The sequence below is a fragment of the Egretta garzetta genome, unplaced genomic scaffold (genome assembly GCF_000687185.1).
Source record: "Egretta garzetta isolate BGI_Z169 unplaced genomic scaffold, ASM68718v1 scaffold13, whole genome shotgun sequence".
NCBI lineage: Eukaryota > Metazoa > Chordata > Aves > Pelecaniformes > Ardeidae > Egretta > Egretta garzetta.
In genome coordinates, this window is record NW_009259239.1 from 1,840,709 (window position 1) to 1,866,254 (window position 25,546).

At 35.9% G+C, this 25,546-nt stretch overlaps 1 protein-coding gene across 3 annotated transcripts in view; it reads left to right on the forward strand.

The window, feature by feature from the left end:
* Positions 1–25,546, forward strand: part of TAF2 (TATA-box binding protein associated factor 2) — a 62,714-nt gene that overhangs the window by 23,740 nt on the left and 13,428 nt on the right. For all 3 annotated transcript variants that reach the window (XM_009635982.2, XM_035891593.1, XM_035891594.1), the window contains 12 exons: positions 1,030–1,184; positions 3,372–3,486; positions 3,587–3,696; positions 4,478–4,543; positions 6,537–6,789; positions 9,733–9,873; positions 11,212–11,322; positions 13,078–13,271; positions 13,852–13,991; positions 20,041–20,110; positions 21,623–21,732; positions 24,155–24,384. In XM_009635982.2, coding sequence (XP_009634277.1) covers positions 1,030–1,184; positions 3,372–3,486; positions 3,587–3,696; positions 4,478–4,543; positions 6,537–6,789; positions 9,733–9,873; positions 11,212–11,322; positions 13,078–13,271; positions 13,852–13,991; positions 20,041–20,110; positions 21,623–21,732; positions 24,155–24,384 — 1,695 coding nt within the window. The remainder of the gene's footprint in view (positions 1–1,029; positions 1,185–3,371; positions 3,487–3,586; positions 3,697–4,477; positions 4,544–6,536; positions 6,790–9,732; positions 9,874–11,211; positions 11,323–13,077; positions 13,272–13,851; positions 13,992–20,040; positions 20,111–21,622; positions 21,733–24,154; positions 24,385–25,546) is intronic.

A 25,546-nucleotide genomic window follows, 5' to 3' on the forward strand; every position in this document is an offset into this window, starting at 1 on the left:
GTTGAATAGAAGATTGTCATTTTATTCTGAAATGCTAAACTTCTGCCGAGTTGTAGGGTTTTTTTCTTTAATAAATATGTTGTGAGTGCCTTTAAAAAGATATGGTGCTATAAACAAACACCCAGTTAGAAACTGAGTGATACCTTTTCCTATCAACTTCAGTTTTTTGGACTTTTTTGTTTGTTCGTTTTGTTTTTTGAAGGAAGACAAATATATGCTTGTGCTAGAGCTATTATAAGCAGTTGTCAGGTAGAAAATACAGCAGATGCTCCTTTTTTAAAATCTTCCCTTACATAAATTTGCATTATTCTTTGCAATTTTTAAAAAGGAATAGTAGAACAGAGAACTTGATGACTCTTTTATTTCTAAAAAGCAGGTACAGTCAGTGATCTGTTTTACTGTAGATAATTTTTGAAAGCTGATGGTCTTCTAATGGATTTTGAGTATGTGTATGTAACTTTGAGGAAGTTGGTTCTTTGAAAAAGCTTGGGTGGAAGGAATTGATTAAAAAGCCCCCCCCCCCTTACCCTCTGCATTATAATTTGGTAAAGGCCAGATCTTCTTGCAGTGACTAACCTCAAAAATTACATGTTTTTGAAGTACAGAGGTGCTTAGAACTAGAAAATGGATGCCAAAAAGTGTTTCTATATTCCACTTTAACATAAAAACAGAGTTGAATTCAAAAAGCTGCATAAGTTGTACACGTAGAAGTGATGAGCAAAGAAGACATTTTTAGTTTAATTTTGTTACCATTAAGCATTTCTCGTGTGAAGAAGCTTGGGCTCAGAGCTTTTCTCAGCACTGTGGATTTGCCTTAAGTAAAAATACATTTGTGTCTGCAAATTATAGTTTCTGATATGGACAAGCGAATAGTTTTCTGAACTGTCTTTATTTTGAAAGATTTTCTGAGGCCAGTTATCAGAGAATTATTTTATTGGCCTTTAGCTGCAATTCAGCTGCAACTAAACAGAAAAGCTTGTTTTATATATTGAAATATTTAGTGAAAGTAATAACTTTTTATCATTTTAGGTTTTCAACAAGTTGTTGAGTCTGGCCAGCACTGCTTCATCTCAGAAGTTCCAGTCACATATGTGGAGTCAGATGTTGGTTTCCACATCTGGGTTTTTGAAATCTATCTCAAATGTCTCTGGCAAAGACATCCAACCTTTAATAAAGCAGTGGGTGTATCCTTTTTATTCTTGGTCTGGATTGTTAATATGGAGAATGAATTTGGTTTTTAATTGGCACTATTAAAGGAATGTGAAGAAAGGTATGAAATATCTTTCCTTAAAACAGTTACGTGCATTGTTCTTTAAATTAGAAATAGATGTGAGCCATAGGTTCACACTCCTTTCATAGTCATTTAGAGTATGCTAGCTTTTGTGGGTGTTCTTTACTACAAGGGATTTCATGATTTTAAGTTTTACTTTGAAAGAAGCATGAGAACTCTGCTGGAATTTAGGGCCAAATTATACTAAAGGGATTCCAGAGGACACTGCCCATAGAAATATGCTGAAGTCTGACATGGAAAATGCTATAGTCTGGTGCATTTTAAGATGTGATTTCCAGTAAATCACCATGAAATAAGTAACCTAAAGCACGGATTGATAGTTTTAAATACACTAACATTTAATAGTTTAGTAGCTTGTGTTAATATTGCAACTACAGGTAAGATAAACCTCTGTGTGTTGATTCTTCAAATTTTAGTGGTATTAATCAAGAAATAGGATTCCTTATTTTTCATTGATATGAGGGTAAATTTGAATTTGCTCCATTTAACAGGTTTAATTGGCAATTTTAATTTATGTGACTGCAGGCTGAAATCATACATGACTGCATCAAAACCACACCTTACTGTTCTAATAGAAAACAAAAGTAGGTATTTATATTTAGATATTATTTATTTGGGCTGACTAAATAATGTTCATGCATCTCAATATCTAACTAAAAAAACTGCATAATATTTATAGAATAATACGAGAAGTTAGTATTTTATCTGCATCAGAAGTATTCATAAACACATATTATTCCAATTTCCATACTTAGCTGTGCCAAGCACTTGAGGAAAATAGGGGTTCTGTATGTACATATGTTCAGACTGCATCTATACCTAGCTATCAGCATTAATATCTGAGCTGGGTGAATCTTAACTACGTCTGTTCTGTAGGCCAGGAAGAATTGCATCTCTCAGATTTGGGGATTTTTCAGCTTCTCTGGAATTTGGCGCCAAGGCTGACCCTGTGTTTAATCCTGTGGTTGCAACCTCCCTACCATGCTTCAAATGCTGTTGCACCTGCGACAGTACATTTTCCACCCTCTAAGACCGCAGCAGGTCTTTGTACTGTTTGGGGTGATATCTTATTGCTACTAACTAGTGCTGTCTTAGGCTACCAGTAAGTGCTGTGTTGATGCAGAGTTTAAGCCTTGTGCTGAAGAAACCACTAAAAATGCCTTAAGCTGCACTCAATGACAAAGTCACACACCTTTATGAAGGCAGCCACTGTGAACAAAACCAGTCTGAGATACCTAGCCAAATGACCAAAATTTGGGAGAAAAGTTAATAATGCGTGTACAGTAACAAGCGTCTCTGAATCTGGCAGCCTTCCCTTAAATGTCAGGACATGAAAGAACAGGTTTTCCTTCCCTGCTTTTGTCTCACGTTGTCAGAGACTTTTTGGGAGCATGCACTAGACTAGAATACTTCATTCTAGAGTTTTAGTTTTACTAGAAAAAAAAAGTGTAGTAATGGCTGTCATACAAATAATGAATGGTGAAGTTATTCACAGGAATGGTTGACTTGAAGAAATTCTTGCCTGGGATAAAAAGCAGAGTGAGATTGTTACTTTTTATCAGTCTTATTATATACGCTCATGTATATATATGTGAGCTCATGTATACACACACCACATGAGTGCTCACAATGACCCAGTTTGAAAAATTGCAATAAAATAATTGAGTTAAATGTAGTGTGGCTAGAAAACAGAAGCTAATGTCTACATTTTCCCCTGACTTTCATTTAACTGAAATAGGTAGTTAAACAAATCATATTGAAATTACTGAAGTCTTTCTTAGTTACTTTCTCTGAGAGTATGCCAAGGACATCAGATGTGGTGGGGTCCAACACAGTTTTTCGTAATGACTTTTTTCGTACTAGATAATTTTCATTGTACTTCAGTTTTTCTCTGTAAGGTACATGATGGTACATTAAAGAAATGTTTAAAGAAAAAAAAGTCTTAAAAAGCTTCCTGATTTTCTTGGGATAGGAAATTCTAGGAGTAAAGAAGCATAAAGCAAGTGTAAAGAATTAAAACATTGACAATTATGTTTGTAAGTACTGCATTGTGCACTAGAATTCCTATATTGCTTATTAGGGATCAGAGCGGAGTGGTGAAATTTTATGGTAGCTTTGCATTTAATAGAAAAAGGAATGTATTGGAATTGGAAATAAAACAAGACTACACATCTCCTGGAACTCAGAAATATGTGGTAAGGTCGATTTTCCATATTTTACATACATCTACAAGTATGATGTATACCTTAATAAGCATAATTTTAATGTGAATAACAAAATCTTGTGAACTTGAAGGGTCCTCTTAAAGTGACGGTGCAAGAACTTGATGGATCATTCAACCATACATTGCAGATTGAAGAAAACAGTCTTAAACATGATATACCTTGCCATTCTAAAAGCAGAAGGTAAGAATTAAAATACAAACTGCAACTATTTTTAGTATGGGTATATGAAAACATATAGTGCATTGATGCTAAATATATGCTTTTAAAATTTTGTTTATATTTTGTTGATCTTATTCAGTAAGATTTACCTGTCATGTAAGGGGAGAAAATAGAAATTACGACTGCTTATGGACAGCAAGAAACTTTGTATTTTATATGCAGTTCTTAGTTATAAGCAAAGGTCTTATATTTTATAAAAGTTTTATAAAGAGCTTATTTATATAGAATGAGTTGAATGAACGCTCAAAGTAAGCAAATTATTCAAAATGCCTTTGAATGGGAAAGAAAAATCAGAGGGAGGACAAATGAAGGCCAGAAGAGTACCTCAAGTGAAAATATATAAATGAAGCACAGTTTTCCTTTTCTGTTAAGAGTGCCAGGGCTGTTCACTCAACCTAATGAGCAAGAAAAGGAACCTAATTCCCAAATAGATGCTCTCAGTTTCCTAATGCCTTTTAATAACTATTTTGACCTTTACTTCTTAAAGTTGTATGTTTACATGTAATTGTAAAGATGGTGGGAGTCAAGTTTAAGCCCGTGTAAAGTATTGGGATTATTAGTTGAACAAAACCGATGCACAGCTCGACTTCGTGAATATTTTTTGCTGGAGAGAGCATTATTTTTCAGTGTGGTGAAATACACAGACTACTTTTGCAGGCTTAAGTTCCATTTGTAAACGTATTGTGGCTAGTATGGTAATTTTTTAAATACCTATTTTTTTCTATTTTCTCTTTTTTAATAGAAATAAGAAGAAAAAGATTCCACTGATGAATGGAGAAGAGGTGGACATGGACCTTTCTGCTATGGAGTAAGTTCGCTTGTTAGAGTTTCTCAGTGTGAGACTGAGCCATGCTCGCCTTGTCCAAAGCATGCCATTTTGAAGGATTTGATAGTAATGTTGTACTTCATTATATAACTGGCAAATTTCAAGACCATGCCACATTTCTTTGCCTTCTTTTGAGACTTTTCCTGTGTAGCTGGGAAAATGCTGGTGAAGTGTAAAATGTATGGGTTAACTACTGTAACCAGTTTTTAAAAAAAGAATCTTAGGCACGATAAGGTGATAGAATAAATTACTTGATTCTTTCTTACACATTTCTAATGATATCTTTCAGCTGAATTTATAGGTAAAATGTAAACAAGAATTTGCTTGAAACAAAGTTAAGAGTAATTTTTGTTGGACCTCAGTGAAGACCATTTAACCAGCACTAAGATAGACAAGTTCCTGAAATCTGTGGTTAATTCCGGAAGAATCCTTTTCCATGGAAAATAAGTGATGAAATGCTTCGTACTGAAATTCATACTGGCATTAATTTCAGTTGGAACTGAAAACTTGCTCTTTGGAAACAAATTCTTGCTCAATGTAAATACCCGCTTTACCCTCCTTGGGTTGTAGCCAGCATTGCTCTCAGGAATACTGAAGGTGTTGATACCTTGTGCTGGTTGAGGGAAGTAAATAATCTCCTCTTGAACACTGATGGTGTCTCTCTGAAGAAGGATAGATTGCTTGTCACCTTAAAAGTGTTGGAGATTCAGCCTCATCTAAAATATGATGAGAAATAATTTTGTAAGGGTTATTTTCATTGAGCAAGTAAATATATATTATAGTTGACATATGAATAAATAGGTTTTGAATTGTATTTAAGAGCAATTAGCATAAGTATTTGTGAGTAGTTCTGATCAGTTATGTTCAGCTTGCAATTGCAATACACTGAGCTGTGACCATAGTAATCATCTCAAAACTACCTTTGAACTGGTTTATGATTTTATGCAAGTCACTTAAGCTTTCTTTATCTGCTAACCTTCTAATCTGCAATGCTGTCATTCTTTTGTCCAGTTTGGACTCCCCTGCTCCAAACATATACAATAATGTTCATTCTTTTCTATTCTTCTTAACCCTGTGTATGTACTCTTCTTTTCACTATCCTTTCTTCTCTAACTGCTATCTTGACAGTAATCTTAGATATTCTACAAATGTATATAGAAACACGCCTCATATTTATGATGCTCTTTTTATCATTCCAAACTCTTTCCTAATGCTGTGTCTGTTATTTTGGTGTTACCAATTTTATGTGGAAGACTGACTAAGAGACTTCATTGTATAGTTTGTGCTTGTTGCTCCCATAAATGATTTCTGCTGTCATGGTGCTATGTGAATATTAAAGTATATAATGCTTCTTTGAGTGGAATATAACTGAGTAATTTTATCTGTAGGGCTAAAACTTGAATCCTGTCTGTTGATACTTTCACTTGTATTGTCATTTGGCTTGGCAATTCTGTGCATGTGCATGGTGACCCTTGTTAGCTTTCAACATCACAGCATGTGTGTGTTCGTAAAGCACTTTCACATCTATTGATAAAAAGTAGTATATAAAAAATTGGGTGTTTACCACCAGGTTTTCTTTGTTGGATTTTTTTTTTGGTAATCTTAAACTGTAGAAGGTGATAAAATGCTGCTCACCTATGAAAGTTAATGGTGTCTAAGGAAGGACAATTAAATATATTGAGAATATACAGTAGATTACCATGAACGCAGGTCAGTAGGTTAAAAATACTAAAACATTGTATTCTCTTTGACAAATTAGAGGTTTGGACAGATTGCCCTGGGAGGCCATAGAACTGCCATCCTAGAAGCAGGAGGTGGACCAGGTGACTTTAAAAAGTCCCCTCTAACTTAGTTTCTCTTACGGTTCTTTGACTCTAAATACTTTAGAAATAACTCATAACAAATTAGAACATCTTTTGAATTTCTATAGTCTTGAAATGTTGTAAACTATTAATGTTTTTCATGTCTGTCTTAGTGCTGATTCCCCTTTGCTCTGGATAAGAATAGACCCTGATATGTCAGTACTGAGGAAGGTAGAATTTGAACAATCTGATTTCATGTGGCAGTATCAGCTTCGATACGAGAGAGATGTGGTTGCACAAGAAGAAGCCATTCTGGCGCTGGAAAAGTTCCCTACTCCAGCATCACGGCTTGCACTGACTGATATATTAGAACAAGAACAATGCTTCTACCGAGTGAGAATGCTGGCCTGCTTCTGCCTTGCAAAGGTGAGGTTGAGTAGATGGGAGTTAGGGAAGAAATCTGCTAGACGCTGTAAACGTTTGAAAATGGGTCGAAACTCATCACGGTTCTTAAACTGGCTTGATATTTAGCCTCTTAAAAGTGTTTGCCAAGTATTTTTAACATGACTGATTTGAAAGGAAACCTGTATTATTTTAGTCTGTAAATGGAGACTGCAGAAGGCTTTCATAATTGTCAAAATTGAGATGTCAGACATGAAAACCACAAGGGATTTTTCCAGATTTCATTAAGTGGCAGAAATAAAAGACTTTTGTTTAATCTTTTTTGGAGCCCAAAATGTATTTTTTTATTTTACTGGGAAGTTCCTTGGCTTGTCTGTTGAGAACTCTAAAGTGCTGAAATTCGTCTGTATGTCTAATGTGAATTCAGATTGCTGCTCAGTATTGTTTCAGGTTTGGTAGGGGCACAAAATAAACATGTTGGTCTGCAATTAAATATTAAAAACCCAAATAATTTCCTTGAAAAGGGAAGACCTTTTTTATTTAGACACAAAATTAGCATTAAGAATGAAAACTAGAGAACCCTGTAAAACAACTGGGTGGAAACACAGAAGAATAAGAATTTCTGAAAAGGAATGTTATAGACATACTGCTATGGACATAAAGGGATACTTGTTGACTACTTACAGAGTTCAAATTATTGGCGTATAGCTTGTTTTCTGACATGTACCTGTTGAGAATAATTCAGTACCTATACAGAAATAATTCCTGTGGCCATATTTTGGAAATCAAAATCCAAGAAATGTTGGTGACAAAGTATTTTAATATTATGAAATGCTGATGTAATACTGCCAGTGTATGTGCTAGTATTGGTACTGCCAGTATCTGTCTTAAAATATATACGTTTCATAATAAATTCACTTGGAATGTTTAAATGTGTATATTCCACAGGTAAATACTAAAAGAGCAGTTGTTGCAATGCTTAAATGCAGTTTTCTCTGTGTTTACTTTGTATTCTTAGGCAATTGGGCTGCAGATAATCATAACCAGTTTTGCTCTGTTGTAATTGTATGAAAAATCTTGGGTCTACGGATAAGGTTGTTGACTTACAGAAAAAATTATAAAGCTAAGCAAAAAGCGTGGCTGTGACATTGAATCAAGGTGAAGGAGCATGGCAGGACAGAGTTGTAGATAGGTTTATTTAGGTTACCTAGGAGGAAAGTGTAATATATTCTATTACTAGTTCCAACATCAGGGTGTTCATAAGAAAAACTTCCTGTTTTCGTTAACTCAGCTTAATTTTCCACAGCTTGTAAATATTCAGGATTTGTATTCTTTATTGAAAAAAAACCAAGTCTGTCATGTTTATTAGGGGGAGGGTTCTTTTTTGTTGATTGGCAACTTCTAGCTGGATTGCGGTTACCATTATGAAACGTTCTTGGTGTACTCATGTTTATACAAAGAAATGATAGGTGATAATGTAATTGTAAAACTGAATTTACTGCACATTCTAAATGTACAGTATACTTCGTTGTAAAACAGCATCTCAGTCTCTCAGGCATAAAGTATCCAGGGAGCACATTAAATCCTCATTGATAAAGAAGTTAGTGGATGTGTGTGTGCGCATGTGTGCACACGAATGCTTTTCTGAGTAGTTCATGACAAATAACCCTACAGAGAATGGAGAAAACAATGTTACAATATTAATTCCTCGGAGTATGCAGGCTGGTGATTCCATGCAGATCCATTGCAGTGTTGGTGAAGTTTTAAAAAAGCACCACCACCACCAACTGCCCCCCCATCCCAAACATCGAGGAGTTTCATAGCTATGTGTGACATTACATTTTAGGCCAATTTTTTATGCTATACTGAATTAAAGGGTGCAGAACTAGAGTGTACCTGCTGTCTTTAATATAAATAGAAATAATTCAAGACAGGCTACTCGTGTTATGGTGCAGGCAATGTGCAAATGCATGTAATTCAGAGTGTGTAGTACATCAGTAGAATAAACAGAAAACTTGGATTCTGTCAGTATTTAAAGACAAATTCAGATGAGTCAGAACACATTATACTGAAAAGATGCTGATTTGACTACGGTTGATTTAATTTGAAAATACTGTTGTTAATCTACAGATTTTGCAAATGAAATGCTTAAAATAAGTAGAAGTTAAAAAATATTAAAAAGTTTACACCTCAGTATTAATGGAATAGTGAATATCTTGTAAATATAGTAACCTTTGATAATATTTTTGGGGTTGGGTTTTATTTTACACTGCTACATAAATTCCCATTTGCAGTTTTAAGTTCATCATCATGGTTTCTAAGCAGTCTTTGGGATTAAGATTCCTCTGCAGGAAGAGTCATTAGGTAGTTTACAGAAAAAGCTATGCCTGCATCTTTACTTTGAAGACTTCAGTTATTGCAAAGGGAACATCTAGTCAGATCGCAGTATTTTCTCTCTCTGACTTTCCTTTGAAGCCTGGCTTAATGGGAAATGAGTCTTCTGTAATAAAGGACCCATCTGAAGTAAGACCAATGGTGAAATGAGTCACTACCCATCTTCAGATAGCCTCTTGCTTTTCTTTCTCTGATTGCATATGTATACCCTTTGAAACAAGCTAAATAATTTAGAAAGAAATCATCAAATTCATTCTTGTCTGATTTTTCCTTAGTTTTAAGTCAGGCTTAATCTGTCATCAGGCATAGGTGTTCTTGTCTGCAGGCTTTCATTGCTCCATACAGCAAATCTATGAAGCCCAGGATGCTGGGACGGCACAAAAGCAGTTTTTTTGGCAGTGAAAACTTAGCTAATACAGGATAATACATTGATGAAAATATGTATCTATTTGAAGGACAGTACGTTCTTGGCAATTATCCTTGTTGATTATGGGAAATGTGTATTTTTCTGCAGCCAAGCTAAACTTGCAGTGGTGATATTAATACGATTTCCCTTCTCCCCCAAATATACAGATTGCCAATTCCATGGTAAGTACATGGACAGGACCACCAGCCATGAAGTCACTCTTTACCCGAATGTTTTGTTGTAAGACTTGTCCAAACATTGTGAAGACCAACAACTTCATGAACTTTCAAAGCTACTTTCTGCAAAAGGTAAAATTTATTTTTTTCACTGAACATTTTAAAAGAAATGTCAAAATAAAAAATGTTCCTACGGTTGACAACTACAGAAACCTGGATAGAGCAGTCCTGCTTTACCCCTTCATAAAAATTCAAAATACCTAGTTCTTTCTCACATGGCATCTGTTTGTTCCGTCTTAGTCAAAAATCAGTTAACAATTTTAGCAATTTTTTCCCAGTAGCTGAAGTTAAATTAGCAGTTTCTTCAGAGGAATGGAGTACATATCATAGTTATTTGTAAATATTTGTGAGCTCCTTCTTAAATAGAATTTATTGCCCAGTAACAAAGCTACTCATTTTATCTATTTAGCAGCTGTCTTTATTCATTAGTGGCAATGATATCATACTCCAAATAAAATCTCATAAATCATATCTTTGGTGGGCTTTTAAGTTCAAGGCACTGCATAATCCTTCTTGCCCTCTCCTTTCTATTAATTGTCAACATCATGTATTGCTGCAGCTTATTTTAATGTTAATGCAGTTTTTTTTTTATTGGGACCTAGAGTTATTAGTTGTATAGTGGATAACAAAGTGGATGACAGTTTCTCTAAATGTTCACTTTCTAATTATTGGATGATTGAGCTCTTATTTCACAGATTTTGTATTCCTGATTATGGAGAAAACTTGAATTTTGTTTTCTTACTCTGTCCAAAACTGCTTCATCCTTGTCCCTACCAGTGTCTTTCTTGGACCTTCTTTTGTATTTTTGTGATCTTTTTGTTATTGTTCAGTCTTTCCCACTAAATCTTACACTTTTCTCCCTTTTAATCCCATGTCCCAAGTTTATAAATCTAGACTAAGATTGCTAAATCTGAGTGGAGCCTAAGAGAGCTACTTAGCTCATTCTAAAATAAATACCTAATCAGGCTAATACCTGTCTGGCTAACAATTCTGTAGGCTTCCCTGACTGGATTGAATCTATACCTCTCAGTGGTAATGGAAGCTTAGACATCATGTTCACATGAAAACACCCAAATTGAGTGTCTGTCTCAGAATTAGTTCCATCATAATTTTCTGTGTTCCATTATTTTTCATTTGTTATCTTTTTGATAGTGCCTTAACTTGAGAGTCGTTTCTTGGATATAGAGTTTTTTCAAATGTCTGCATTATTGAGCAATAATTACATAGTTTATTTGATCTGAAAATTATATAGCATGTGGTGTGACTTTCAAAAAGTATTTAAGTACAACTTTTCAGAGATTTCCTATTGTAAAATTGTTAATTGCTCATTTTCAGGATGTAGCTCTTTTCCGGGTGTAACTATCATTTCCCAGATGTACGAATGATGTTAGTGTTAATTTTATTACACAGACTATGCCTGTTGCCATGGCCCTTCTGAGAGATGTTCACAACCTCTGTCCTAAGGAGGTTTTAATGTTTATTTTGGATTTGATCAAGTATAATGATAACAGGAAGAATAAGGTAAAGAATGTGTTTATTTTAATCTCTCACTTCTTTTTTGTTGAAAAAAGCCTTAGTTAATATGCTGCATGATGTTTTATGCCACTAATGTAAATATCTGGCTAGGAGAGTTTATGAAAATGAGTTATGATACACTAAACTAAACAGTAAATGTTACAGAATGTTCTATAGCAGCATTTCTTGGGTTTTTCAAAGTTCTTTGTTCTTGTTGATTTACTGAGGACCTGCCTGTCTTCATTTGCACACATACTTTCTTGCTTTACTCTTTCTCATTCAAAAGACCCATGCGTTTTCAGAAAATGTGCATGAGGCTAACACGTGGCACGCAAAGTTAAGCACTGGTTTGTTGGGTTTTTTTCTCACCTTGAGAAGAGTATTTGAAAGAGCAAGGAAAGGAAATAATCTTTTCTTTAACGTGCTCTAGGTGAACCTGCTTTAGCAGGAGGGTTGGACTAGATGATCTCCTGAGGTCCCTTCCAACCCTTGCCATTCTGTCATTCTGTGTGATTCTGTGATACACACGACTCTCGGATTCTGGGTTCTGAATGTCAGCTCTAGCTCACAGAACTGCATTGTCTTCATCTAGTTAAATAACAGTTGAAACCCGGGTTAATATTGTTCCATCGCTAAATTGAGGCATCCGAGTTGGAAGTGTTGTCATCTAAAGATCCTTCCCACACAGACCACCTCTGAAGGATGATTGGAGGACCTTTAAGATCCTGAGATGATACAAAATCCCATCTCCCTAGCTACAGAGAAAGTCTACAACTGCTAGGAGCCTAGCATAATCTTCCCAATGAAGTACCCAAAGTTAAGTGGAACAAATCAGAAGCCTCTTAAGCCTCACTTTCTTGTGTGTAGAAACACATACTGTAACAAGACACTTGTTATAAGATTACTAAAATAAGAGAATGATAGAGGGTGGAGAGGTAGAATTAGACACGTGAATGCAAGCACCAGCAGTTGCAGAATGAGGTGACCTGTGCTAACATCTCCCCAGCGCCAAAGGAGAGATCCCACCTCACTTTTCCACGTGTCCCTTCCATGCGTGTATTTGACATCTTCTGCTGGATCTGACAGATACTGGGTTTGTTTAGACTGAATTAACTAAAACTCAAATCTGGTACTTCTTGCTACTTTTCAAATTTTATTTTTATACTTTTTGCTGCTTATTAAATTAACACAACCAACAAATGCAAAAGCCAGCACAATGGAAGGGGTGAAACTGTGAGCCCAGGTAAAAGGAGAGAATGAAGAAGCAAGATTTTCCTCACTAAGCAGTAGCGAACCCATTAGTTCACCTTAGAAACTTGTGAAATTGCTGTCTAGATAAACTAACTTATTTTCTGAGGAGCTAAGCACCCATTAACCTTGGTAACCTTGGTACTGAATATAGAAACAGACAGGTAGTTTTAGATGCTTACATTTAGAAATAATGGCTTTTATTTTCCATATCTGGAAAATGTTCAGGGCCTGATTTTTCCGTTTCTATAAATCAGTGTCTTACTATTAATATGCTCATATTAATATACTCTCACTACAGAGTGAAGATTAATGATTGATAGTATGTCTGCTTGCTCGGTCGCTCTCAAGTCCATTTTCAGAGCAAGTTTATTCCTGTTTTGCTTTCTCATGCAGTTTCTCACATGGTTTTTGTTTTAAGAACTTGTTCTGTAACAGTGCTTTGACATTTCTTATCTTTTAAAGAATATATATTGTTATATTTGCTTGTATTTAAATGCTGTTTTTATCTAGTTTTCAGACAACTACTATCGTGCTGAGCTGATTGATGCCCTAGCCAACTCTGTAACTCCTGCAGTCAGTGTGAACAATGAAGTTCGAACGTTGGATAACTTAAATCCTGATGTTCGACTTATTCTTGAGGAAATTACCCGTTTCCTAAATATGGAGAAGCTTCTTCCCAGTTACAGGCATACCATTACAGTCAGGTGTGGCTTAATAGTGGTTGTACACATGATGAGAGCAGACTCATTAATGCTACTTTTTTGGGTTTTATGTACCCTTCTGTAATTAGTATTTGAGATTTTAGCATGTGTGTCTTATTCTTAAATGTAAAATTCCTTCCAATTTCCAAAAGCTGGTAGTGCAAGTTTGTCTTGATTGCTTTGTTTTTCAACATTAGAAGTGTAGACTTCTAATAGCAGGCATAAGTTTATCATGCTTGTACCTCTTTAAGAAGAACATTTATGAAAGTTTTGCAAAAGGTAGCCTTGTAACTATCTGTAGAGTACACAACATAATCTGAGATGTATTTTCTCCGTAAGTTAGTACAGTTCTACTGAAACCAAACAATGGATTTGACATGGTGGGGAATTTTCTTTGTGTTTCTGCCTAATTCAGAGTTAATGAGAGCTATGTATTAATGCTGTGAAAGTAATTGTAATGTGTTAATTTGGATAATATAATTCTAGGAAAATTGCAGTACTTGATTTTGAAGAAAGTAATTTTATTCTTCTTGGCTGGCATTCCAGAAACCTAATGTAAGTTTCCTCTTTCTACCATATCTAGCTGTTTAAAAGCCATTCGAGTGCTTCAGAAGAATGGTCATGTCCCAAGTGACCCTGCTCTCTTCAAGTCATATGCAGAATATGGGCACTTCATAGATGTCCGAATAGCAGCATTGGAGGCTGTCGTTGATTACACAAAAGGTACTTTTTTCAAGTATTTTGACACTTTGTAACACTCATGATGTAGTAGAAAAGTGTAATACTTACCTCCTTAATATTAGGTTGAAATACTGTCCACCAGAAGAGCCTGTGTGATGACAGACATATTGATAAGAAGCTGAGATTGCTATTAATGTTTTGTCCTAGAGTATGCAAGTTTTATGAAGATGTGGTGAGCATTGTTTCTCAGTGTCTTGCAAATCATACCTAAGTTTTGAAATAATGAGTAGACAGCACAATGAGTAGTGGTAAGGGGTTTTTGTAATTTCTTTTAACACTTTATTTTCAGTGATTTTGATTCAGTTGAGTTCATCAATAATTGCTAGTCAAAGCTCTTAGTTTTGCTTTACCTTCTTGCTAATATCTTTATTTTGGTTTTTGCATGCATCTTATCGTTATAAATTTTGGAAACTTAGATTATTTTAATGGTTATTGGTTGATTCGGCTTTGCCATTCCTTACACATAGTGTATGTTTGTGAGATGTTTCCATTCTTTTAATGTTGTCTTTATCTTAGTTGACTGATGCAGGTCCTTCTCTCAAATGCCTTTTGAAGTTGAAATTCAATCCTGACAGATTTTCTAGCAGCAGTTAGAAATTGGAGCTTTAATGAATTGCATTTTATATAATGAATTTAGTACTACATTGACCTGTTCATTTATTTGGGTTAGTTTTTCTCTGTTCAGCTGTTTTATTTTGCTACTTCCCTTGGGCAGGCAAGTGTTCAGCTATCTCCAGGAAAGCAGGGCTCCATCACACGTAATGGTTACTTGGGAAGACAAACGCCATCACTCCGAACATCCCCCCCTTCCTTCTTCTTCCCCCAGCTTTATATGCTGTGCATCGTATGGTGTGGAATAGCCCTTTGGTCAGTTTGGGTCAGCTGTCCTGGCTGTGCCCCCTCCCAGCTTCCCATGCTCTTGGCAGAGCTGAGAGCTGAGAATTCCTTGGCTAGTCTTAGCACTACTTAGCAACAACTAAAAACACCAGTGTGTTATCAACATTCTTGTTGATAGTGATCAACATTCTTGTTCTAAGTCCAAACCGCAGCACTATGCAAGCCACTATGAAGAAAATCAACTCTATCCCAGCTGAAACCAGGGCATCAGCAGATTTGTGACAGTTCTTGTGTTTGAATGGTTATCCCTATCAAAGTGGCCAAATCCTTCAGTACTTCCTCTGTGAGCAGGCTGGTGATTCTAGACTTCTAATTACTCTGCCTCAAATTTAATGTTTTAATTTTCAGGGTAGTGGAGAGTTTCCTTTTTTTTTTATGAATAATTGTTTTCTCTTTTTTATAAGGGCTTTATTACTTTGATCTTACTGCTGTCATTCTGTCTGAAGACTTCTCAAACTAGGTAGGCAATTGGAGGTTTTAAGGCTATTGGAGTCTTTGAGTGAATGCATCTGGCAGAATTTGGATCTATGCTTACAGACTGAAACCAGACTGCCATGCAGAAAAACTAGTAACTTCAAGGGAGGCTGTGCACTGAGCAGAATGCTCAGGCTTAGTCCTCAGTCTTGTAATTCACCTGGCATTCTGGATCCATAACCCACTGCACATGTACCATTTAGTGACCCAGTGAGTGATACCCAGCTAGAATGCAGCACTCTGCTGGTGCTGTGCATCTCTGTCTGTTAGGCTGCTTGCTTTATTCCTCCCTTTACAGAGTGTTAGTGGAAAGATTTGCTGGAGAATGGAAAGCTTACTCATCAGCCTGCTTCCTTTAGAACAATCTCCTTGCTAATTCATCCCACCCTTTGGAAAGACAAACTGATAGAAATAATGTTTTCTCATTAAATTCTTGACTTTTTATGGATAGTGGTTATAGTTAATAACTGACCTGAATAGAAAGTGTTTGTACTGCCAAGTAATATAGTACATCTTTAAAACAGCTGATCAAATTGGTTGCTGTATAAGCAAGATAGGGTAAGTTGCTTGAAATACTCTACAGGAAGGTAAAACTTGAATGGTAAAAAGTGGTAGAAAGATTACTTGAAAAAAACACTGGTTGAGCTGAATGTAATTTTTGGCTGAGCTTGCTGTGAGATCTGGAAATGATGGATTAGAGTATTACTGCACCTAACTGCCTTGCCCCTTGCCACTGACTTTTTCTCTGATGCAGAGGTAGCAGATGCAAATATCTATCTGCTGTAAAGTCACTACAATTCACAACACAGTCTACTGTCTAACTGGTCATCAGTATCATTTCTCAAATACAACCTTCCAGCACTGAACACATTAGCTTCTGCTCCTGCTGTAAGACTGGTAAGTTTTTGGTGGAGGGGTAAATCCGGAAGCTCAGTGTGCTGACTTCTTCAGCTACCAGTATAGAAATTAGCAGTGCTTGTCTCGTGGAGCTCTAAACCTGGCTTTGGAAGGAGAAATGATTGGCTGTCTATTGCCAAGAGGTCTGATTCTCGTTGTTCCCAGTTACCTGGTTTCCAGTTCATACTGGATATGAACCAGCAGCTATCAAATGCCTGTTGCTTGTGCCAAAGCTGGCTTTTTAACAGTTCTTGTAAAGGAAGCTGACAGATTTTGTAATTTCCATAAAAAGGAAAGTCTGTTTTCTGGGGCAGTGTGGAACTCCCATGTTTTTCTATCAGCTCTCAGGGTAGGAATCCCACTGCCTTTTTTAAAGTTACTTTAAAAGAAATCATTTCTCTGTGGAACTGAATAAGTTGTTTTCTTTGCTGTTAATAGTAAGGCTTTTTTTGAGACATGATAACTCTGTAAAATGCTTGAGGCAGCATATAAGGACTTGGACAGTTGATTTAAACTGCCTTGAAGTGAACAAAGTTTATTAACTTTTTTAAGTTAGCTTCTGATAGTTATATGACTATTAGTAATTATATGTACGCAACAAAGCAGTTGCATATTTATAAGAGGTCACAACAAACTGTTCTAAATAAATATCCATGATTATCTAATCTCATCTGTGTTAAAGTTTAGGGTCTCAGAGAACTGATACACCATCTCTTGTAACTAGAAAAAATCTCAAGAGGATTTTTACTTCAGAAAGCAATCTCTTATTTTTATGCCTACCAGAAGTGTGAAAATCTACACATCTCTCTTCCCACAGCCTTCTCCTAGACAAACTGGCAAGATACAGACAGGATGAGTGGTCTGTGAGATGGGTAGGAAATTGAGTCATGGGCCACACTCAGAGGATGGTGATCAGTGTTTTTTACTGAGGCTGGCAGCCTGTCACTAATGGGGTTCCCCAGGGAACATCATCATAAATGATCTGGACAACAGCATTGAAAGCAGCCTCACCAGGTTTGCCGGTAATGCTAAACTGGGTGGTGAGGTGAACACGTCAGAAGGCATTTTACCAAAGTTTTTGCAAAAGCAAGTTCAACAAAGACAACAAGCTGGCCATGAGCCAGTAGTGCTCAGCAGCAAAGGCAAATGGGATCCTGGTCTGCACCTACGGGGGCATTACTAGCAGTGATAGAGCTGTGATCATCCCACTCTACTCAGTGCTTGTCAGGTCACACCTGGAGTACTGTGTCCAGTTCTGGCCTCCACAATTCAAGACGGATGTGGGCACACTGGAGAGGTTCCTAAGGAGAGCCACAAAGATGATCACAGTCTGGAGAACCTGCTCTGTGAGGGAAGACTGAAGGTGTTAGGTCTTTTCTTCCTGGAGAAGAGATGGCTTGGAGGGACCTCATCACAATACTCCAAAGAGGATGGAGGCGCTCTCTTCACTAGTAACAACAGGTAGAAGATAAGGCATAACAGGTAGAAGTTGCACCAGGAGAGGTTTCATCTCAATATAAGAAAGAAATTTTTTACAGTGAGAGCAATCAATCAGTGGAACAACCTCTCCAGGGATGTGGTAGAGTTCCCACCACTGGAGGTTTTCAAGATGCAATTGAACGGGGTGCTAGATAACTCATCTAGGCTCCTTTTCCCATGAAAGGTTGGACCAGATGATCTTCTGAGGTCCCTTCCAAACTGTGCTGTTGTATGATTCTGTGATTCTTCTGGCTAATAAGATTTGTTCTGCCCAAGGTCAGGTTTAATTTGTCTTTGCTCCCCAAAATGTTTCGTTAGTTGCTATTTAAATTTGAAGAGCAGGGTAAATGCATTAATAGCAAAGCTTTAGAAGTCTAGCAGGTCTAGTTTACACCGTAAGGCAAATAGCAGGGAAGACGTACTTTATTTCAAGCACAAATAAGTTTAAGAAGCAAAAAAGACCTTTTATTTTTTAACCACAAAAGTATGGTGTTTCTTGGTTCTGTTTATCCAATACTATCAGCCTAAAGGATTTATCTCCTAGACTTCTCATTTTCTAATGAAAAACCATTTTAAAATCCCTTCTGTTAGCAGTCAAAGTAATTGCAGCTTGCTTATGATTGTGACTTTGTGTTCGCCATGTTGTGAGTCTTCACTGCATGGTTATACAATATTATTTTTCTTCCGTGCAAAACAACTTTTGTATGCAGTGTTCTAGCTACCTTCTATCCCAGGCAAGGTAGCTGCCAGGAAAAGCATTTGTGCATGGAGTGGAGCACAAGCAATCACTAATCTCTTAAAAGTATATCTTTTCAAAGATTTCTCCAATTTTTAAGGCAAATCTGAGATTGCAGTTCTGGTCTGTATGGATACAGATTTGCTCTGGCATCATCCAGAACTGTGTAGCCATGGTCTAAACGGTGCAGAACGTGAGCTAATACATTCTTCCTCTAAACAGGGCTTATCAGCCCTGTTCAGTGGCTTACCAGTATAACCAGTTCTGTTCTGGTTGGATTGTAGGAAGAGCAGAGCTAACTTGCAAGTGGCCTGCAAGAGACTGTTCAGCCATCTTGTAAGCAATATTATAATGTAGTTTTCAATTGCTTGGTTGCCTCCTCCCAAGCCAAGAGGAAATCTTATTTTCTAGTTGTCCAAAGTATTTAAAAAACTTCTAATAGAACTGAAGTGCTAATTCTCATAATTTAAATAGTTGCCTCTTCCTTTAAAAGCAACTTAACTCTAGTGCAGTAACAAGGGAATAATGGGTATTAGAATTGGCTGGACTAGAAAAGTATTTAAAAACTGTTGACTGAAAACTGACTGAGATCAAGAAGGAAAGTTAAACTGAGGTATTTAGAACTGAAAATAAGGTAGGCTTGGGAAGAAATAAATACATTGCTAGGACCACAAAATGGAAAGCAACAGAAATGCTTTTGGAGCTGTCTGTACAGGAATGATTAATGCACCCCGAATTCTGAAGTAAAGCAAAGCCTAAGCAAGCTCTTCATTGATTTGAGGAAATGAGAAGAGAATGCTGCTGTAAATTCTTACAATTACGCATCTGAGAAAAAGATAACATTCTTTCATTTTTTCTGTAATTGGTGATGATGATATCCTGTGCTGTTTGTAATGTTACACTGGCAATCAAAGGAATTTTGTAATGTAATTTAAATTTTAAACAAGCTGGTCTTGTTTCCAACAATGTCAGGCAGCAATTTTCTAGAAGCATGTGCTGATAAGTTTCAAAATACATTTTAATTGCAAAGTATACTGATTTAAAAAACTAAGGAAGGCTACTGAGAGGAGTATGCTTGCAGTTTTGTATAAGCCCTGTGGATTTCTTTCTAGCCTATTTATAGACAATAATCTTCCATAGATTCCTGTGTATGAGAATTGTCTATTCTCTGTTCCCTATAGAAAGTATTACACTTCTGATTGTTGAAAGGATATTTGAATGCCTTCATTTCAGGAAGCACACAATATCAAGATGATAATTTACTCTGTGATCTTCCTAATCAGTGCTCACAAGTGACAGAGTTACCTGCTAATAGTGAACTGGTGGTTATTGAACAATTGAGGCATGAAGGAGTTCTATGCACGTTTCTATTTCAGTGGAAAATAAACCAACTTTTACTTTGATTTTGCACTATAATTAATGAAATTCCTCTTCAGTTGCAGTGATTCAAGCTCTTTGTGTGCTAATGCAGGAACTTGTGATTGTCTTGATCAAAATCCTTCCAGTTTATGTATGTTTATAGGCATTTTATTTTGTTTTTCTTTGCAGTTGATAGGAGCTATGAAGAACTACAGTGGCTGCTTACCATGGTTCAGAATGATCCTGTACCCTACATAAGGTTAGTGAATTAATAGAGTCAGCATTTTTACTAATGCTGGAACTACTAAGTAAATTCTTGGCCTGGAATCGCTAGAATAGATCAAATGCTTAACTGCTTAATACTTCTTCACAAACCTTTTTTTTTTTTTTTCTATAAATTGAAACATCTCAAAAATTAATATACTCTGTTCTTATTCTCCATTATATTATTTTTGTCTTTTATGTTCTACCCCTGTGGTGGAAGTCCGAAGTTAGAGGTCGTTTCCTGATCATAAATAAAGTATATAAATCTGATGTTGCATATGGCAAAAAGACTTTGTGATATTCCGTAAAGGCAAAGGTTCAGACATAGTGTGCACAATGTTTTGCCAGCAAGGAGTGTAAAGCAATTGTTAGACTGTAGATGGGGTGAAAGGATAACATGTGAAAATATGGTGTAATTTCTAGTATTGCCTGTTTCAGCTTTGTTTTCACCAATTCATTGTAAACCCTTGAATGCTGAGGTTCATAATCATTGGTTTTGCCCAACACGTTCTTTTTATGGCCACCATTAAAATGCTGAGTTTCAAAGATTAATAATATTACTTCTAAGCTCTCTCTCTCTCGGTGGTTTCTTATAAAAATCATAGCTGCAAGATTGTTCTCTATTTTATTTTTATCATTCTTGTTAATGGAAGTATATACAGTTAGACTCACTAGAGGAGGTTTAGCTTCAGTGTAGGAAGGAGATTTCATTTGTATCTTTTTAAAGAGGAGTTAAGTTTTGAATTTAGTGCTATATGTAAGTCTCCTCTTAAAGAAAAGGAAAAAAATATCTGTAAGAGTTCTTGTTCCAAATCATAAGACAGCAAGGGGAAAGCTGGCTATACAAGGAAAAATAGTTAAAATAATAAGTAATGGAACAAATAATTATTCTCATTCATAAAATGTTTTCAAGGCCAAGTGTAGAGAAAGCAAGTGGGGACAAACGTATCTACTTTCAGCTCAGTGTGTAAATTGTAAGCAAACATGCTAAGTGCGGAATTTTTGTACACTGATGTAACTTAGGAGGTGGTAGTGTTCCTTTCCAGAAGGCTGTGCAAATCACTGGTTTTGGTCCTGTCATTTTGTATCAGCCATAAACATTTAAAGTTATTTAAAATCTCTTTGGTGTTAGTATGTAAGGAGTTTGTTAGCCAATGTTGCTCCTTCTTTATAATTATCAAGTCAGTGTGCAAAAAAGATGGTTACTAAACAGAAGAGCATAATGTAGCCTACATTTTTGTACCTAACTGTTAAAAATTATGTCTAATAACATCCTGCTGCTTTGCACCTTACTTTTTAACTTTAAGTTCTATTGCTGATGGTAAATCTGTGTCTATGCGTATTGTGGACAGAAGGAAGAGCTGAAAACATAAAACATTGGTTAAAATTTTGGAATACATCCTGTATTTGAATACGTTTGTTAGAATATTGCAAATTGAACAGACTTTGTATCCTTAGTGTATTCATTTGGACTTAATAAAGATGGTTTTTACTATTTCTTTTTCAGGCATAAGATTCTGGATATGCTGACTAAGAATCCACCTTTTACCAAGAACATGGAGTCCCCTTTATGTAATGAAGCTTTGGTAGATCAACTTTGGAAACTGATGAATTCAGGTTGGTTTTTGGTTTGTTTGTTGGTTGGTTTGGAGGTTTTTTATTGTAAGGTGGTTTTTAGTAAGTGTTAAAGACTTGCTTCAGAATATGGCAAGAACTCTCTTAGTTTCAATAACTAGAATTCAAAAATTCAGTCTCAGAAGTTCAGTGTCACATATGTACCTCCAGAACTTTCTCAGTGACACAGGATACCAAACCTTGTTTTTCATTATTTAGTCTACTACTGTAGTGTGCTTTGATATGCTTTGGCACAGAATGGCTCTTTGACTCAGACGTGCAAAGCAAATGTTTCCTCAAATGATGGTGTCTGTGTTACCTTTTTCTTCAGTTTGCTTTAGATTAGATAGTCTCTCTTTGTCCTCCTTTACTAAACTCTGAGAGAATATGAGAGGATAACATTTGTATAGATAATTTGAATGAGATTTCTAAAAGTGTATTGTAAACCTAAGACTCAATTTGCCTTGTGTGATTAGGAAAGATCTTAATGAGAGAAGGGCTTGCATCTTTACCATTAACCCATTTTTCATTACTGGAGCAGTTTTATCCAGTCCTGACAAACTGCCCTTTAACATCTGGCATATTACTACACAGAGTACATATAAATGTTTATATAGCTTTTTTAGGTCATTGAAAGCTGTCTGTTCTCTGTGTATCATTATTTTTAGTGTTTAGAAGTTTACAGCTACACTCCAGGTGTTGAAGTGGGGAGACTACTAGTAGTTCAGTTTGGTAGGATTTGCCAACTGTCAGGTACAGAAAATAAACAGTTTTGATGTTCCTATCACAGAGTTTTTCCTTTTTCTTGAGAGAAGAGTGTTCAAAGTTACTCACAACCATTATCCCTTTTTGCAAGTAACAAATAGAGTATACATTCTTATTATGATTCATGGGGCTTGAAGTACTTAAATTTCTGTGCATGAAGGTGACATAATGTTGCAATTTTTTCTGTAAGGGATAACTGTAGCACTCCAGGGTGCCTTGAAAAAATGTTTGTTAATCTGAGACAAGTTGGTAGCCTGGCTTAAAGCTGCGTGATTCTAGAGCCATGAATTGCTTTCATTTAACATAAGCACATGCAATAGAAAACAGACTCTGATTAATATATGTAATCTTTTTTTTTTTCTTCTGTGTTAATCTGCATTAAATTGATAATGCTCACAAGTTCCAAAGATTGCAGAGAAATTCAGCAGCCAGTTGTATTTAAGCTTAGCTATTCCGCTGGAAAAGGAGAGAGATACTGAATGGGAATTCATCACATAATTTTAAGATGTCCTAGTTTAAAAAGTTGAGTAAATTATTTATTGTTAAAATATTAGAAGAGTTTTAAAATTAATATTTGTGAATGTGTCATTCTCTGGAGAGTATTTTAATGTTACGAAATGCCCAGATTAATATTCATATACCCTTCTATTACCCAGCTGTTCATGAAGTTCTCATCAGAGTTACTTGTAACTGGGTAAGCCTATGTACAGCTAAGCTTACTCAAAACACTATTTAGTCCCATGAAACTTAGTATTACAGGGATAGATCTTGTAATTTTATTTTGTGCTAAGTCTTGCACAGCCACATTAACATGGCAATTGGCACATCTGTATCTTGTTTACCAGATACAGTTCTATTCCTGCTGTGGAACAATATGTTCAATAAACTTGCAATAAGTCAAGAGCTGGGCTGAGTTAACACCAGAATCACTGTATTTGCAGCGTTGCACCAGATGTTAGATGTCTTTCTGTTGTGATTGGTGCCAAATGTACTTTGACCATTTGTGTATGAAGATATAAAAGCAGTACACAGTTTGCAGTGAAAAATAAAATCATTGAAGCATTGCTTTGTGCAGTAAGAATACATACCTTCGGTATCAATACAGATTCAAGTATCGAGTATCCAATGAAATATGTGACATAGTAGTGACATCAAAAAGCATGTTTATGCATTGCTGGTTTGTGTTCTCTACCAGTGCGGTTTCCAGAGGGTACAGATCTCAGTCATGCTTAAGGCTCCTACTACATTTCATGGAATACATAGGCAAGTGCAACCAAATCCACTGATACGGGAAGCCAGTTTGGTAACAAAATGTTCTATTTAATTGTCCAGTAGTAAAACCTAAAGTGAAACTTGAAAAATGAAAGCATATGGGTGTGATTATTTTCCTTTTATTTTTCATTATGTTATTATAGCACTTAGTTTCCCAGTCTTGTTCTACTAAATGTGTCCAGCTTACAAAGTAAACAACTTGAGGCCTTCCTTTTAAAGAGGATGTGTCAGGTGAGTTTGAGTCAATAAGAGGCAGGAATAATGAGGGAAGTGTATTTTTAGCACAGAAAATGTCATACTCTTCTGGATCCAGATCACTTAAACTGTGTTATTTATGGGAGAGAAGAAAATTGTATCTCTGTATTAACAGTAATCTCTTGGATTTTAGGAACTTCACATGACTGGAGATTACGATGTGGTGCTGTGGACCTCTATTTCACACTTTTTGGCCTCAGCAGACCTTCTTGTTTACCATTACCAGAGCTTGGACTTGTTCTTAATCTGAAAGAAAAGAAGGCTGTACTTAATCCAACAATTATCCCCGAATCAGTTGCAAATAATCAGGAACCTGTGAATAGTACTAACAATCACGGACAGTCAGTAGGATTTCAGAACACCGTAAGCACAAACCATCTGCATGCACCCCATTCAGCTGGCCCTGAGTCCTTGCATTGGTTGCTGATTTAATTTTGTGTTGTTTTTAAACTTCTCATGCTCTACCTCAGCTACCTTTATACCTCGTTACTCTTTATTCCTTCCACTTGAAAAGCTGGTATATGCCGTAACTTTTTTGACTTTTTTTAACTGTTTTGCATAGTGTATGCAAGCTTTTAACTTGTTTTTTTCTACACTCATTCATTTCTGTTCTTTATAAAACTTTACTTTTTCTATATTGCTTATGAGACATGAAGTGATTCACAGAAATGTTTGATGCTGTGATCAAAAATTTTTTTTATTAGACTAAGAATATTGCTTATAGGCAAGTTATGCAATTTTCCAAAAAAAATCTTTCATCAATAAATTTATTACATCTTAAAATACACAGATATACCTCTTTTTAAACAACTTGCGAAAGTTGGAACTTAAACACATCTTCATTGAACACTTGAATCTGACTATTTAGTAATGTGCTCTGAAGGATTTGTAGCAACTTCTGAAAAATCGCCTATGTTAAGTTCGGTATCTTTCTGTCTTTGGAGGCATCAGTCCTAACACGTAATCCATTGTGTAGTTAGAAAATGGACCTTACAAGCTATTCAAGTCATACTTTTCTTAAGAATAACCACCACTGCTACAAGACTAAGTCTTTTTATTGGACAAATTTAATTATGAGGGAAAAAACTTAACAGACATGGAAATAACGAGTAATCTTCTTAACAGTTTCAAAAACTACATTTGATTGAAACTGCTTAGGAGTAAATCCTGAAAGAGAATGCAAACATGTGGTTAGCATGTTTGAAACTCTTTCCACCCTTTTGAGTGGGATGGTTTACTGTTACTTTATCAGTTCCATAGTTAATCTCTAAACCGTTTTTATTCAGAAGTATACTGAAAGTGCAAATTATCACAATACCTTGCAGACTATTTCCAGTAGGGGGAGAAAATGATGATGGAGTCAAATATCATTAGAGCTATCCTACATGTTTACAGAACATGTAATAAGTCCTAATTTGCTGCGCACAGACATCAGAATTAAATAGCAGGAGACATTTTATTGGCAGATTTTTAGGCTTCAGGTCAGTGAACATCCAAACTTTTTTAGCAGCCAGACTATTTTAAT